The sequence below is a fragment of the Rhinoraja longicauda genome, chromosome 14, assembly GCF_053455715.1.
Source record: "Rhinoraja longicauda isolate Sanriku21f chromosome 14, sRhiLon1.1, whole genome shotgun sequence".
Taxonomy (NCBI): domain Eukaryota; kingdom Metazoa; phylum Chordata; class Chondrichthyes; order Rajiformes; family Arhynchobatidae; genus Rhinoraja; species Rhinoraja longicauda.
In genome coordinates, this window is record NC_135966.1 from 48,914,451 (window position 1) to 48,930,975 (window position 16,525).

A 16,525-nucleotide genomic window follows, 5' to 3' on the forward strand; every position below is an offset into this window, starting at 1 on the left:
ACTTGATACAATAGTCTCACGGTGTGCATAAAACCTACTCTGTGGAATATAAGGGGCTTTTGACAATCAGTGCCTCAGAAACCCAATCTCATCTGGTCCTTCGGCTGCTGATTTATCCTGTTTTAAAAGTAAGGGTGCTTTGATAAAAACATTTCTTGCAGCGTTTTTCCCTCATTAGTGGATAAAATGCATTGTCCTCTCCATGGTGGCCCATCATCATGCCCAGTTAACACATCACCATCCGCCCAACCCACCCCAATCCCCTACCCACTGTAATCTCACCTCCTCCACATCTCTGAACATAATCTCCCACTGATTACTCATCTGTCCTGCCTGTGGTGAGTTACATTGGCATTCAGCTCGACTAGACTTCCAATTTAACACTGTCATTCTCCTATTTAAATCGTAGCATAACCTTGTTATCATATTTCTCTCTTCCATTCCTGCGTGATCCACAAGCTCACTATTTTTTCTACTTTGATGCCATACAGTATATCCTTCACTCTGACACATCACTCTTTGTGAGTGCTGTTCTCAGATGCTTGGGCCCACACTTTGCTTTCTCTTACTAAACCATGCTCTCTTTTTAAATTGTTGTTCCTTTTATAATAATCTTCTGTAGAGCTAACAGGGTTTTTAATCACACCCTCGTAATTCATTCCTTTCGAGATGCTTTGGGGTTTTTTTTGTACATTTTCTTGTTCAAATCTAAGTCAGGACACCAAGAACTCTCATCTGTAGCAGGTTTGAAGCATTGCATCAGTGAAGGTAAATGAGCAGATGGGGTGTGTGAAGGGAGGGTGGTGAGCCTCTGGACTTCTCTATCCTGGGTGATTACGGAGCCTAGATCACTTGGGCTAGTTAAAGCGAATGTAGATTCATTTTTGAAAGATGGTGGAATTAAGAGCCCTGGGAAGTTGGCACACAAGGGGAGATGAAGCCTGGGGCAGGTCAGCCATGATCATATTGGACAGCTGAGAAGGGAAAGAAAGTGGCCTATTCCTGCTAATATTCTCGTCTTTATTTTGAGTCACAGGGGGCTTGAATCTGAATGATATACATGAACTACCAGTGACCAGGGTATTCTACTCTAAGCCTGGAAGGTGCTTTACTTAGTGTTCATCCTCCCTGCTGGCAGAGTTTTGCAAACATACTCTCTCATTGGATGGTCAAGCTAATTAAAAGTCACGTTGTTCTTTCCGGTTCACATTATGATCGTACGTATTCTGCAGCTTGGCAGTGCAAGGACTCTCATGCCAGTCGGGTATTTAAGATGGTTAAAAAAAAGTGGAAAACAGCTGGAAGAACTAAGTGGTCAGGTAGCTTCTCTGGAGGGACATGGGCAGTTTTTTTGGGGGTTCTAGCTTCTTCATCTAGACTAAAATTGACCCTTGTTTCATGCACACTAATTAGTTTTAACATCTTGATGCATTTGTAAATTTGCACTTGCCAAAGAAAGGCCGGGGCGAAGCAACATAACAAATTGCCGATTGATAGAGGGTTAATCAATCAATCAAAAAAGTAGAGAGCAGAGTGCCTTCTCCTGGGCCACAGAGCTCTGATAGTTTTGCCTGCTTTCATTTGGTTGATTCGTTGGACAGAATATCACCCGGAGAGCAGGAATCTCTGATCTGACTCCTGGTTTATTCCAGGCTCGGTGATCGTTTCGCTCAACACCTTCGCTCAGTCTACCTTAGTATGTTGAAAGGCTGGAGCGATTGGGCTTGTATACACTGGAATTTAGAAGGATGAGGGGGGATCTTATTGAAACATATAAGATAATTAGGGGATTGGACACATTAGAGGCAGGAAACATGTTCCCAATGTTGGGGGAGTCCAGAACAAGGGGCCACAGTTTAAGAATAAGGGGTAGGCCATTTAGAACGGAGATGAGGAAGAACTTTATCAGTCAGAGAGTGGTGAAGGTGTGGAATTCTCTGCCTCAGAAGGCAGTGGAGGCTAGTTCGTTGGATGCTTTCAAGAGAGAGCTGGATAGAGAGAGCTCTTAAGGATAGCGGAGTGAGGGGGTATGGGGAGAAGGCAGGAACGGGGTACTGATTGAGAGTGATCAGCCATGATCACATTGAATGGCGGTGCTGGCTCGAAGGGCTGAATGGCCTACTCCTGCACCTATTGTCTATTGTCTATTGTCTATTGTCTTTGCCAACCTGATCTCCCGATGGCTCCCCCTCCCACTCCCAGTCTGACCTTTCTGTCCTGGGCCTCCTCCATTGTTGTAGTGAGGCCCAGCACAAATTGGAGGAACAGCACCTCATATTTTGCTTGGGCAGCTTCATACCCAGCGGTATGAACATTGACTTCTCCAACTTCAGATAGTTCCTCTGTCCCTCTCTTTCCCCTCCCCCTTCCCAGATCTCCCACTGTCTTCCTGTCTCTTACTACATCCTATCTTTGTCCCGACCCCTCCCCTGTCCCGCCCACCTGACATCAGTCTGAAGAAGGGACTCGACCCAAAACGTCACCCATTCCTTCTCTCCTGAGATGCTGCCTGACCCGCTGAGTTACTGCAGCATTTTGTGTCTACCCTGGTTTATTAAACAGTATTTGAAAGAAAAAAGAAAGCCTTGAATTTATTCCTTGTCTTTCATCATTTCAGGGTGTCCTGGACCATTTTACTATTAATTAAGTGTTTAACTTGAAGTGTAATCACTTCAGTAAGATAATAGAAGTGGCAGCCAATTTGCAAAAAAATAAGGTCTCACTAATAGCAGTGCAATGCTAATCAGATGATCTGTTTCAAAGCCAATGTCAGAGCAGAGAGTACTGAGCCTGACACCAGAGCTAACTCCATTGCAAGAGAGTGCAACCTCAGAGAGTAGGTATCACATCCATGGGCCACACCTCGGGCAGTGAGGCACTCTCTAACTACCTGACTAGACTGGCTCATGAATCCGGAGTAGGACTATGAAATTCGAATGGTGAGGCAACAGTATCATCGCCGAAGCAAAGCTGACACAAGTCATGCTTTTACAATTCAAAACTCTTTAGTTTTAGCGATGCAGCGCAGAAACAGGCCCTTCGGCCCACCGTGTCCGCACCGACCAGCGATCCCCAGACTTTAAAATTATCCTACACACACTAGGGCCAATTTACTTTTATACCAGGTCAATTAACCTACAAGCCTCTACGTCTTTAGAGTGTGGGAGGAAACCGAAGATCGCGGAGAAAACCCACGCGGTCACGTGGTGAATGTACAAACTCCGTACTGGCAGCACCAATAGGCAGGATCGAACCCGGGTCTCTGGCATTGTAAGCACAACTTTACCACAACACCACTGCTGAATGATTGCAGCAGGATTTGGATCGATTGGCCAGGTGGGCGGAGGAATGGTTGATGGAATTTAATACATAGAAGTGTGAGGTGTTACATTTTGGGATGTCGAACAAGGGCAGGACTTACACAGTAAATGGTAGGCCTCTGGGTAGTGTTGTAGAGCAGAGGGATCTAGGAGTTCAGGCGCATGGTTCTTTGAAGGTCGAGCTGCAGTTAGATAAAGTGGTCAGAAAGGCTTGTGGCATTTTGGCCTTCATCAGTCAGAGTATTGAGTATAGAAGTTGGGAGGTCATGTTGCAGTTGTATAAGACGTTGGTGAGACCGCATTTAGAATATTGTGTTCAGTTCTGGGCACCATGTTTCTAGGAAAGATTTTGTCAAGCTTGAAAGGGTTCAGAAAAGATTTACGAGGATGTTGCCAGGACTAGAGGGTGTGAGCTATAGGGAGAGGTTGAGTTGGCTGGGACTCTATTCCATGGAGTGCAGGAGGATGAGGGGGGATCTTATCGAGGTGCACAAAATCATGAGAGGAATAGATCGGGTAGATGCACAGAGTCTTTTGTCCAGAGTAGGGGAATCAATGGCCAGAGGACATAGGTTCAAGATGAAGGGGAAAAGATTTAATAGGAATCCGAGGGGTAACTTTTTCACACAAAGGGTGGAGGGTGTATGGAACAAGCTGCCAGAGGAGGTAGTTGAGGCTAATTTATCCAATTGTTTCAGAAACACTTAGACAGGTACATGGATAGGACATGTTTGGAGGGATATGGACAAAGTGCAGGCAAGTGGGACTAGGGTATCTGGGATATTGTTGGCCAGTGAGGGCGAGTTGGGCCGAAGGGCCTGTTTCTACACTGTATCACTTTATGACTCCATGACTGTGACCACCTTGCCAACCTGTTTCAATGGCATTCTAAAGCTGCCTTTAGTACTTCAGTCAGACACAAAATGCTGGAGTAACTCAGTGGGTCAGGCAGCATCTCTGGAGAAAAGGAATAGGTGACGTTTCGGGTCGAGACTCTTATTCAGACTGAGAGTCAGGGGAGAGGGAACCAAGAGATATGAAAAGATACATGGAACAAATGTATGAAAGATATGCAAAAAGTCAGATCAAAGTCAGTGGAGCCCACAATGGTCCATTGTTGGCTGTGGGGAAGGTAATGACGAGTGATACAAGCAGTAAAACTCAACAGGACGACAGTGAAACTAGTACGATGACCAGGGTGGGGGGAGAGACAGAGAGAGAGGTGATGCAAGGGTTACTTGAAGTTCGAGGAAACAATATTCATGCCGCTGGGGTGTAAGCTGCCCAAGCAAAATATGAGGTGCTGTTCCTCAAATTTGTGTTTGGCCTCACTCTGACAGTGGAGGAGACCCAGGTCAGTGTGGGAGTGGGAGTTAAAGTGTGTGTTTTTTTTCTTGATCTGGTCAAGATTAAGTACGCAGGATCCTTGCGTGAGAGCTTGAGACTAAGAGTACGAAATTCAGGTCAGTAGATCCTTTCCTGAATGCAATGGCTGACTGTGGAACCCCAAGATAGCACCTCTGCTGTGTGTGGTGATTTGTGGTGCTAATTCCTTCACACCCTATATTGACCTTGACATTTACATTTACTGTGCTCCCTTCATTTTAGTTTTTAATGCTCCAACTAATCCCTCTCTTACCTTTGAAAGGATCAACATATGTTCAACAGCAGGAAGTAACTCCCTGTCAATACTATTTAAAATCAGCATAAACCATTTATTTTTTATTGTTGGTTATTTTTGCTAACAAGTGCAGGCAGAAGATACAGGGTCCATCTCTTCCTCCATCCCCTAACTTATCTGCCAATGCCACCCCTCCTTATTTGGATGCACATTTCACCGAAGAAGGGCCTTGAACCAAAGCGTCACCCATTCCTTCTCTCCAGAGATGCTGCCTGCCCCACTGAGTTACTCCAGCATTTTGTGTCTACCTTCCACATATCACTTGCCAGCTCTCCCCACCCCATTCTCTGATTGTCTCTCTATTTCCCTTCTACTCCATCAGAGAGAATAAGGGTCCCGACCCAGAACGTTGTGTGTCTATTTCCCACCACAGGTGCTGCACGCCCCGCCGAGTTCCTCTGGCAGTCCGTTTCTTTTGCTCTCAGCAACACATGATAACCGCGCACAGAGTTCAAGGAGCAAACCAGCTACCTGAGCAGCATGAGAATATGTGTGAGGCAATGCTGTTCAGGCAGGGGCATTCCTGCTGATATCATCCACTGGTGCAATTGCTTTGATATCAATGGATGAAGAAAGCAGGCTGATACGTTTTACTCAGTATCATTCTCTAAAGCACGCATTGAGTGGGAGACCAAAACATCACAGGTCTGGACACAAGATCGCGGAGTAGACTTGATGGGCCGAATGGCCTAATTCTACTCCTATCACTTATGACCTTCTGACCTTATGACCTTATGATAGCATGGGAGAGGGTGCTGAGGAGATAATAGACAATAGACAATAGGTGCAGGATTAGGCCATTCGGCCCTTCGAGCCAGCACCGCCATTCAATGTGATCATGGCTGATCATTCTCAGTCAGTGCCCCGTTCCTGCCTTCTCCCCATATCCCCTGACTCCGCTATCCTTAAGAGCTCTATCTGGCTCTCTCTTGAATGCATTCAGAGAATTGGCCTCCACTGCCTTCTGAGGCAGAGAATTCCACAAATTTACAGCTCTCTGACTGAAAAAGTTTTTCCTCATCTCAGTTCTAAATGGCCTACCCCTTATTCTTAAACTGTGGCCCCTTGTTCCTGACTCCCCCAACATTGGGAACATGTTTCCTGCCTCTAACATGTCCAACCCCTTAATAATCTTATACGTTTTGATAAGATCTAACAGATGTAACAAATGTTGCTGGGGATGGTGCATTTTTGCTTGGAAGGGCATCTGACTGAGTAAGCTGTGTTCATTTACCCCAGAGTAGAGGTGGCTGAGAAGGAACCTGATGTACACAAAATGGTGAGGAGTTTTAATAGTGAAGATAGTGGAAAGGTTTTCACGTGGCAGAGGTATCAGACAGCATGTGTAAGAAAATAACTGCAGATGCTGGTACAAATCGAAGGTATTTATTCACAAAATGCTGGAGTAACTCAGCAGGTCAGGCAGCATCTCAGGGGAGAAGGAATGGGCGATGTTTCGGGTCGAGACCCTTCTTCAGACTGATGTCAGGGGGGCGGGACAAAGGAAGGATATAAATGGAGACAGGAAGATCGAGGGAGAACTGGGAAGGGGGAGGGGAAGGGAGGGACAGAGGAACTATCTAAAGTTGGAGAAGTCAATGTTCATACCACTGGGCTGCAAGTTGCCCAAGCGAAATATGAGGTGCTGTTCCTCCAATTTCCGGTGGGCCTCACTATGGCACTGGAGGAGGCCCATGACAGAAAGGTCAGACTCGGAGTGGGAGGGGGAGTTGAAGTGCTCAGCCACCGGGAGATCAGGTTGGTTAAGTTCCAATTTCCAGTGGGCATCAAACAGCATGGGTGTACAGTAAATAGAGGAGATTTAGAGGGGATTATCGGAAGCAAGTTTTCATCCACAGGGTGATTGAACCCTGAAACACACTGCCTGAGTGGGTGGTGGAGGCAGGTTTTCTCACAAGGATAGATAGTCATAGAGGCATACAGCACAGAAACAGGCCCTTTGGCTCAGCTCATCCATGCCAACCAAGATGCTTCAGCTAAAATTGATCCATTTGCTTGCATTTGGCCCATATCCATCTAAATCTTTCCTATCCATACACCTGTCCAAATGTATTCTAAATGTTGTTTTAACACCTGCCTCAATTCACATGATGTTATAGCTGGAGGCTTTTCCCAGGGCAGGGACCTCAGAACTCGAGGTGAGAGGGGAGGAATTTAAAGAAGATCTAAGGAGTAAGTTACACTCAGAGGCTGGTGATTGTCTGGAACGAGCTGTCAGAGAAAATGGCAGAGGCAGATACAATTACAGCATCTAAAAGACAATTGGACAGGTATTTAGACAGGAAATAAATAGGATATGAACCTAATGTAAGCAAACGGGATCAGCAAAGATTGGGATCGTGGTTACCATGGGTGATGTGGGCTGAGAAGGCTTGTTTTATGCTGCATCATGCTAGGATTCACAACATTTTACCAAGTACCTGGAAGAGCACCTAAATCACTAATGTGTTGAAGGCAACAGAAGCAGGTGCAGGTAAATGTGATTAGTGTAGATAGGTACTTGATGGTCAACTTGGCCATTTTCTATGCTTGTGACTCTGTGGCCCTAGGTTATTGGAGCATCTCAATCTTTACAATCTCTTTCAAGGGCTTTTGAGTTCACTTTCCAAAAGTCAGCAGTCACCTTATTTAGATCATCTCCTCTGTCTCATCATTTCTACTGGTAAATGGCGGGCCTCTACTAGCTGAGGGGAAGACAATTATGGATGAGAAGAATGTGAACGTAGGAGCCATGTGGAGTGGAGCCATGAACTTTGCATCTACTTTTCCATCTGATTCCTCCATCTTGGGCGGCCAGGTGGCATAGCGGTAGAGCTACTGCTTAACAGCGCCAGAGACCCGGGTTCGATCCTGACTAGAGGTGCTGTCTGTATGGAGTTTGTACGTTCTCCCCGTGACCTGCCTGGGCTTTCTTCGAGATCTTCGGTTTCCTCTCACCTTCCAAAGACGTACTGTTTTTTAGGTTAATTGGTACAAATGTAAAATTGTCCCTCGTGTGTGTAGGGCATTGTAAGTGTGCGGGTCGGTGCAGACTCGGTGGGCCGAAGGGCCTGTTTCCGTGCAATATCTGAACAACTAAATCTTCTGACTCTTTTTTGCTCAAAAACATGTCAGTCTAACCTGGAATGAACTCAGCTGCTCTGCGTTGATTAGATATCTAGAAATGAAAATTCTAAGGACAGACACAAATTCACTTTCTCTCAGATCTAAATGGATGATCATTTATCCTGAGAATCAGCTGGTTTCTTTCACATTTATCTTCTAAAGATAATGGAAAATAAATCAGCACACTGTCGGGAAGCTGGCCAATTTTTCCCATGTGTTGTTCTACAGTACTCCCTCCCAAAGTTCAGTGAAATTCTTTTTTTGCATTCAGTTCAATAAATTATTATTATACAAAAGCATAATCCTAGATTAAGTCCAAAGTATATAGAAATAGTCCATTGAGACCAGGTTTTGGCACCATATTTGAGTCAAAGACATGTAGAGGAAATGTTAATGATTACAGGATAAAGTGGAGAAATACACATTATACTCATAATCACAATCATACCTTATGGTATGTTGGCATTCATAGCAGCGAATGGTATGTTGGCATTCATAGCAGCGAATGGTATGTTGGCATTCATAGCAAGAGGATTTGAGTTTAGGAGCAGGGAGGTTCTGCTGCAGTTGTACAGGGCCTTGGTGAGACCGCACCTGGAGTATTGTGTGCAGTTTTGGTCTCCTAACCTGAGGAAAGACGTTCTTGCCTTAGAGGGAGTACAGAGAAGGTTCACCAGATTAATGCCTGGGATGGCGGGACTTGCATATGAGGAAAGACTGGATAGACTGGGCTTGTACTCGCTGGAATTTAGAAGACTGAGGGGGGATCTTATAGAAACATATAAAATTCTTAAGGGGTTGGAGAGGCAAGATGCGGGAAGATTGCTCCCGATGTTGGGGGAGTCCAGAACCAGGGGTCACAGCTTAAGGATAAGGGGGAAGTCTTTTAGGACCGAGATGAGAAAACATTTCTTCACACAGAGAGTGGTGAGTCTGTGGAATTCTCTGCCACAGAAGGTAGTTGAGGCCAGTTCATTGGCTATATTTAAGAGGGAGTTAGATGTGGCCCTTTTTGCTAAAGGGATCAGGGGGTATGGAGAGAAGGCAGGTACAGGATACTGAGCTGGATGATCAGCCATGATCATATTGAATGGCGGTGCAGGCTCGAAGGGCCGAATGGCCTACTCCTGCACCTATTTTCTATGTTTCTATTTCTATTAGCCAAGTATGTTTTGCAACATACGAGGAATTTGATTTGTCATACCAATAAAAAGCAACAAGACACACAAAATACATTTTAACATAAACATCCACCACAGTGACTCCTCCACATTCCTCACTGTGATGTAAGGCAACAGAAAAGTTCAACGTCTTCTCTTCTTTGTTCTCCCACGGTCGGGGGCCTCGAGTCTTCCATTGTCGGGGCGATCTTGGCTCCCGTGGCCGGCAGTTGGGCCCTCCTTGTCAGGGCGATCAAGCTCCCGCATCGGGGGGGAATCTCAGCTCCCCCCTGCCGGGAAATCGGGGCTGGTCGAACCTTCTGCGACTTTGGAGCTTCCCGACATCAGTCTCCACCCGAGACTGCGAGCTCCTCGATGGTGAAATCCGCAGGCCGCGGTTGGAGTGTAGGATCCCAGGTAAGGGATCGCAGGCTCCGATGGTAAGTCCACGGCCCCACTGTGGGGCTCAAAGTCAGTCTCAAGCAAGGCTGCCAGCTCCATGATGTTAGGCCGCAGAGCGACCGGAGATACGATCCGGAAAACAATTATTTACACATTTTGGCTGTGTTGCAATTTAAAAAAAAGATAATGCTGTTTCTTTCTTTTTCAGATATGGAGACATGAGGCGTCAGATTGGGTTTGATATTCGTGATATGTGGTACAAGCTTGGTGAGTGAAATGTTGTGGCCCAGAAATTCTAATGCAGTGGCTGTGTTCAACTCCCAATACATCTTCAATCGGTAAACAATTGTTCAGCACAATCAACGACTTGGTACGAATATCATCGCACTTCACCCTTGCATCTCAATGCAAACTCCAAGTTTTTCCTCCTCTACACTTTCTAGAAGTCTGATCCGTGCACAAAGCCTGGCAGGTCTGGTTTACAACACATGGCAACATGGATCTGATCTGATCTGATCTACGACACAGGAACACATGACTCTCCCCCGCTATATAATTGAGCAGCATCAGATCCCTAAAATAAACATTCATTGGGTTCCTGTATTTCCGTGCACTGAAATGATTGACATAATTTCCTAGTGGGAAGTCCTGTGGCTTTTTAGTGGCCATTCATTGTTAACACATATTGATTCTAGGAATGCTCTATCCAGTGTGTCACAGTGTTTCTAATTAGCACTCAGCTCCCTGCTTCAGTCCCAAGAACATTATTCTGAGCCAGGACACGTCCAACATGGCCAGACTGCCATTGAGCAAGAAAGGACTACAAACTCAATTAGAATCCTTATCTCTGAACGTTTTGGGCTAAGGTACTTAGCACTCCTCACCAGCCTCGCCATTTTCTGTTCCATTTGCTAGCTAGTTATCGTTCCAGGTAGCATCCTTGAGTGGGTGTCAGGAGGAAAGGAATATAAGTTTGCTGCAGGCTTCCCTCACTGAATATGATCCTCTGAATCAAATCATACGTGAAACTTTGTCTGCAAGGCTTGGTAAACATTAATCAATAACACCCAGGGAATGGGACTTGAGGAGAGGAGAGTAGAAAACTAGGAGTAATGACAATGGATGCAACAATTCACATTAGTTCCAATCGTACACGAGCAAAGCCGATTAAAACATTTTAAAAAACACTGCAAATACAGGCAGCATTGTGGCACAGTGGTAGAGTTGCTGCCTTCCAGCGCCTGAGACCCGGGTTTGATCCTAACTATGGGTGCCGACTGAACAGAGTTTGTACGTTTACCCTGTGACCGGGTGGGCTTTTTCCAGGTGCTCCAGTTTCCTCCCACATCTAAAGACGTACAGGTTTGTTGGTTAATTGGCTTCTGTAAAAGTGTAAATTGTCCCTCGTGTGTAGGATGGTGCTGGTGTACGGGGGTGATCACTGATCGGCAAGGACTCGATGGGCCAGAGGGCCTGTTTCCACGCTGTATCACTAAACTAAACTAAACACCCAGAGGGTGAGGCTTCAGGAGAGGAGGGTAGAAAATGTGGCGTAAAGATAATAGACAAAGCAATTCAAATGAGTTCCAATTGTACACCAGCAAAACACTGCAAATATTCAGGGTGTGTTTCTCTCCACAAAGACTGCTTGACCTGTTAAAGTGGTTCAGTGCTTGCTGTTTGTTCATCATTTCAAATTTCCTGCAACTGCTCTCCTTTTGCTCTCTAGAGTCTCGTTTGCAGTAAGGAATATTTCCAGGCCACCCACATCACTAATCAGTTTTCATGTTCATATTGAATAACAGCGCAGAACAAAATCCACTTCATCCCGGAGATGGTCGGCCCAATCCTAGAAATGACCCTGATTCCAGAGGTGGAACTTCGCAAGGCTACTATTCCCATCTTCTTTGACATGATGCTGTGCGAGTACTCTGTGTTCAATAACTTCAGGAAGGTATGTAGGGGAAGGTGATCGGCCGTGCACAAACCTTTACATGTCGGCAAGCCCAGGGGGAATTAAAACCTCACAAGACACTTCTGCCTGAGAAACAGGATCTCTCAGACGGAGGTGGGGGTGGTGTTTGGGGAAATAGATGGAACAATGTCGCGTGATAATTGCACAGTTAGGATGGCGATCAACAACTCGAATGGGATGAGCTCAAAATTGCTGGAGCTCGTGGACGTTAGAAATAATGATGGATGTTACTGCACTCTATTGGGCACTTACTGAATGAGTTTTGTTTGTACAGAGGAAGACGCATAATTGCCAGCCTAAACAAAACATGTTGCACAGTGATATTAATGCATTGTTTTCTATCTCTGAGATTAAATTTGCTGCAATCAATGGATGGAAGTTTGAAGGGAGAGTTCAATGCACGGTTGTGATTATGTTACGTGAAGGGACTGAGTGGGGATATATTTTTTATTTATTTACTTGATGGATGTGGACAAGGCTGACATTTATTGTCCATCACTAACTGAATGAATGAATGAATGAATGAATGAATGAATGAATGAATGAATGAATGAATGAATGAATGAATGAATGAACGAACGAACTGCTCCTGAAATAAGGAGCCAGTTAAGAATATGGCCTAAAGTCACATGTAGGATATTAGGCATCGTTGGGCATAAGCAAAGGTACTAGAGGAGCAAGATAGACCACTCGACCCTAAAAACCGTAGTATGTCACGGCCCCATTTTAGTAGGCAGAAACTTGCTGAAACATTTTAAAAGAAAAATAACAAAATTCTATGAATTGATAGATGAGATATATTTTGCATTTTTATGGTATCATCACACATACTGTTCCCCCAAAACACTGATTACACTGCGAGAGGCAGTAGGCGGGTTTTGCCTACTAAAATGGCGGACGTTACGCTCCTTTGCGTACTACACTTCAGTATAGGCGATTTCAACGGAGTGGTTCATCTTGTTCCTCTGGTATCTTTGGGCATGAGGCATCTTTCAGGAATTATTGAATTGGGATAGCAGCCAGTTAATACAAACAGGAATGAGTCTTCGAACAAACTTGATACTTTAAGGACTTTGAAAACAACCAGAGAACACCGGGCATTTTGGTCTTGCACGATTGCAAGTCCCACACGGCTAAACAATTGAAGGATGTTTATTTGAATCATCCAATATTGTAACTGTCAGGGTATGATCAGGGAACAAATTAAATGGTCATCATGTCACTCAACATATTTGTTCTGTCAATCAATATTTGGAATGTTTGTTTATCCAGGGAGTGATTTCTCAAAAAATGTAACATCAGAGGTATATTTGTGGGCCTGGATTTTTCTGCTCAGAATCCTTGGGCCCAGCTAAAGGTGTTCAATATTAAAAGGTGTCTGGTCAGTTGAGGAGTGCCCCCATTATAAATATATCCAGTCTCCACGGGGCTCATTCATTATCACTACATCGGACAGCATAGTTCCATACTGATGGACATTAGTTAGTTAATGTCTGATAGTTTTACTATTACCTTAACCAAGGGCAATAGGCTCACAACAGATTGAATCTCAAAACCGACTAAAATAAGGCAAACACTGTGTAAGCATACCAACATTAAGGGGTTGGACACGTTAGAGGCAGGCAACATGTTCCTAATGTTGGGGGAGTCCAGAACCAGGGGCCATAGTTTAAGAATAAGGGGTAGGCCATTTAGAACGGAGATGAGGAAAAACTTTTTCAGTCAGAGAGTTGTAAATCTGTGGAATTCTCTGCCTCAGAAGGCAGTGGGGGCCAAGTCTCTGAATGTATTCAAAAGAGAGCTAGATAGAGCTCTTAAGGATAGCGGAGTCAGGAGGTATGGGGAGAAGGCAGGAACGGGGTACTGATTGAGAATGATCAGCCATGATCACATTGAATGGTGGTGCTGGCTCGAAGGGCCAAATGGCTTCCTCCTGCACCTATTGTCTATTGTCTATTGTCTAACATGTTTCTTGATCTTTCTCCCTACAATTTTGCACCTCCCCTCCGACCAGTTTCTTGCTAGAGCAAAGCTGTATGGGCCCCTCTAAGGGGTGGCACGGTGGTGCAGTGGTAGAGTTGCTGCCTTCCAGCGCTTGCAGCGCCAGAGACCCGAGTTCGATCCCGACTACGGGTGCTGTCTGTGCCAGTTTGTACGTTCTCCTCCTGATCACGTGGGTTTTCTCCGAGATCTTCGGTTTCATCCCACACTCCAGTAGGTTAATTGGCTCAGTATAAATGTAAATTGTCCCTCGTGTGTGTAGCATAGTGTTAATGTGCTGAGATCGCTGGTCGGTGTGGACTCGGTGGGCTGAGGGGCCTGTTTCTGCACTGTATCTCTAAACTAAACTAAACTAAAGAAAAGGAATGGGGAATTATTTAACTTGCATCATCTCCACTCATGAACCAAGGGCAGTTTTTGAGCAGCGCTCTATTTTCCGCACAGTGTCTCATCGGGTACTTCTTGATTCATCTGTAGAGAAGGGAATCTGGTTCCCACATTGGCTTCATCAGTCACTTCAGAACCCATCTTACTCAAATCCCCCTTGATACTGACTGCCTCAGATGAAGAGTGCGGCAATAACATCTGCATTTGCATGGGCTTGCTCATGGAGATTTGGGGGAGGATTAGCCTTGCATGCCTTTTCTGCAAACAAAGGTCCTTTGCCATGTGTACCTGTGACAACACCACTGTCAACAACAATGGTTTGCAATGGAAGCTGGACTGCTCCCCACATCTCAGAAGTCATCTCTTACTGAAGGTGGACTTTGATGATGAAACCCACCATTACTTCCTGCGCTCCAGTAAGATTTCTGTCACCCTGAGGAAGAAACTGTCCAAGGATTAATACCTCAAACGAGGCACCAAGCTCTTTTCTGATCTCTATCATGACAAGAGATTACCAGGTGAAAGATCATCGTGATACATGATAGGAGCAGAATTAGGCCTTATGGCCCATCAAGTCTACTCCGCCATTCAATCATGGCCGATCTATCTCTCCCTCCTAACCTCATTCTCTTGCCTTCTCCCCGTAACCCCTGACACCCGTACTAATCATGAATCTATCTCTCTCTCCGCCTTAAAAATATCCACTGACTTGGCCTCCACAGCCTTCTGTGGCAAACAATTCTGCAGATTCACCACCCTCTGACTAAAGAAATTCCTCCTCAACTCCTTCCTAAAAGAACGTCCTTTAATTCTGAGACTGTGTCCTCTGGTCCTGGATTCTTCCACATGTGGAAACATCCTCTCCACATCCACTCTATCCATGCCTTTCACTATTCTGTACGTTTCAATGAGGTCCCCCTCATCCTTCTAAACTCCAACGAGTACAGGCCCAGTGCCGTCAAATGCTCATCATGGGAAACCGAGAAAAAGGTTTAAGGATGTTCTCAAAACCCCTTTGAAAAAATGCAAGGTTCTCACTTGCTGGGGAATCGTTGGCACAAGGGCACTTAAATAGAGAAGTTGCATTTACAATGGCTTTGGCACCGGCTGGGGAATTGACAGAGCCCTAGTGTAAATAGCAGGGGTCTTCACCACATTCCAGACCACCCACCCCAGCAGGCAATTCCCCTGACAACCTGGGCAGAGTTTGCCATTCCCACTTTGGACTCATTGATCGCAGAAATGCAGCACAAGCAAGTCAGAGTTTCTGCTCTGATCGACGTTTGTGAAGCAGATGGGTTTGAAATGATTTAATAGTTTCATTGCAGTAGCATTGCAGAGACTAGTCTATTTTATAAATTGCAGATTTATTTAATTACTCAAATTTAAATTCTCCAATTGCCATTGATGTGATTTGGAATGAGGACTCTGTATCAATGATGCAGACGGGTCGGCACAGTGGCACAGCGGTAGAGTTGCTGTCTTACAGCGCCAGAGACCCAAGTTCGATCCAGACTACGGGTGCTGTCTGGACCGAGTTTGTACATTCCCCCCGTGACTGCTTGGGTTTCCCCCGGTCGCTTCGGTTTCCTCCCATGTTCCCAAGACGTACAGACCGTAATGTTGTATCCTTATTGTTTTCATGTGGTTATGCTTTATTCTTAATTGTTAACTGTATGTTTGTGTTGTCATTTGTGAGCGGAGCACCAAGGCACATTCCTTGTATATGCACATACTTGGCCAATAAACGTATTAATTAATTAATTCATTCATTCATTCATTCATTTGTAGGTTGATTGACTTCAGTAAAGATTGTAAATTGTCCCGAGTGTGTAGGATAGTGTTTGTGTACGGGGATCGCTGGTTGGCCCAGACTCAGTGGGCCGAAGGGCCTGACCCTGCACTGTATCTCTAAACTAAGCTAAAACTAAAATGACCCAAAACTGTTGCTGATGGTAACTTAATGTAACAACCACCACACCATGTATACATAGGTCGACGAATCCTAAAATATGGAAAGAACAAAGCCGCCCTATTACTTTCAAATGGTTAAGCAATTAGTCACATTTCACAGAGCGATCTTTCCCATTTTTTAGATATATATCCACATGGGAACAACTCCACTTACACGATTTATTCAAGTTGAAGTCCATGCTGCATTGAAAATATATTGATGATCCTTCAACCTCTCCGGCACTAAATCCTGGAAATCCCTCCTCAGTAGCAACGCAGGAAGATTTTCTGCGTTGGTTCAGAAAAGCAACTCTCCATCACCTTCTCAAGGGCAGTTCGTGATCAGCAATAAACACTGGCCTTGCCAACAATGGCCACATCCCAAAAAATATAGTCAAAAAAGCCTAAGGAAACATTCCACTGTAAAATCAGCACCTGGGTTCTCAGGGAGGGAGGGGAAGCTTGAATTAATTGGAACTGGGTCTAGAAGAGAACAGAGGTTGGTGCTGAGTGGATAAGG

The 16,525-nt window shown here is 45.1% G+C and overlaps 1 protein-coding gene across 1 annotated transcript in view; it reads left to right on the forward strand.

The window, feature by feature from the left end:
- The window catches only part of LOC144600250 (dedicator of cytokinesis protein 2-like), a 706,150-nt gene that overhangs the window by 526,120 nt on the left and 163,505 nt on the right, over positions 1-16,525 (forward strand). Inside the window, exons 32-33 of the mRNA XM_078411810.1 lie at positions 9,898-9,956; positions 11,495-11,643. Of these exons, the coding sequence (XP_078267936.1) occupies positions 9,898-9,956; positions 11,495-11,643 (208 nt within the window). The remainder of the gene's footprint in view (positions 1-9,897; positions 9,957-11,494; positions 11,644-16,525) is intronic.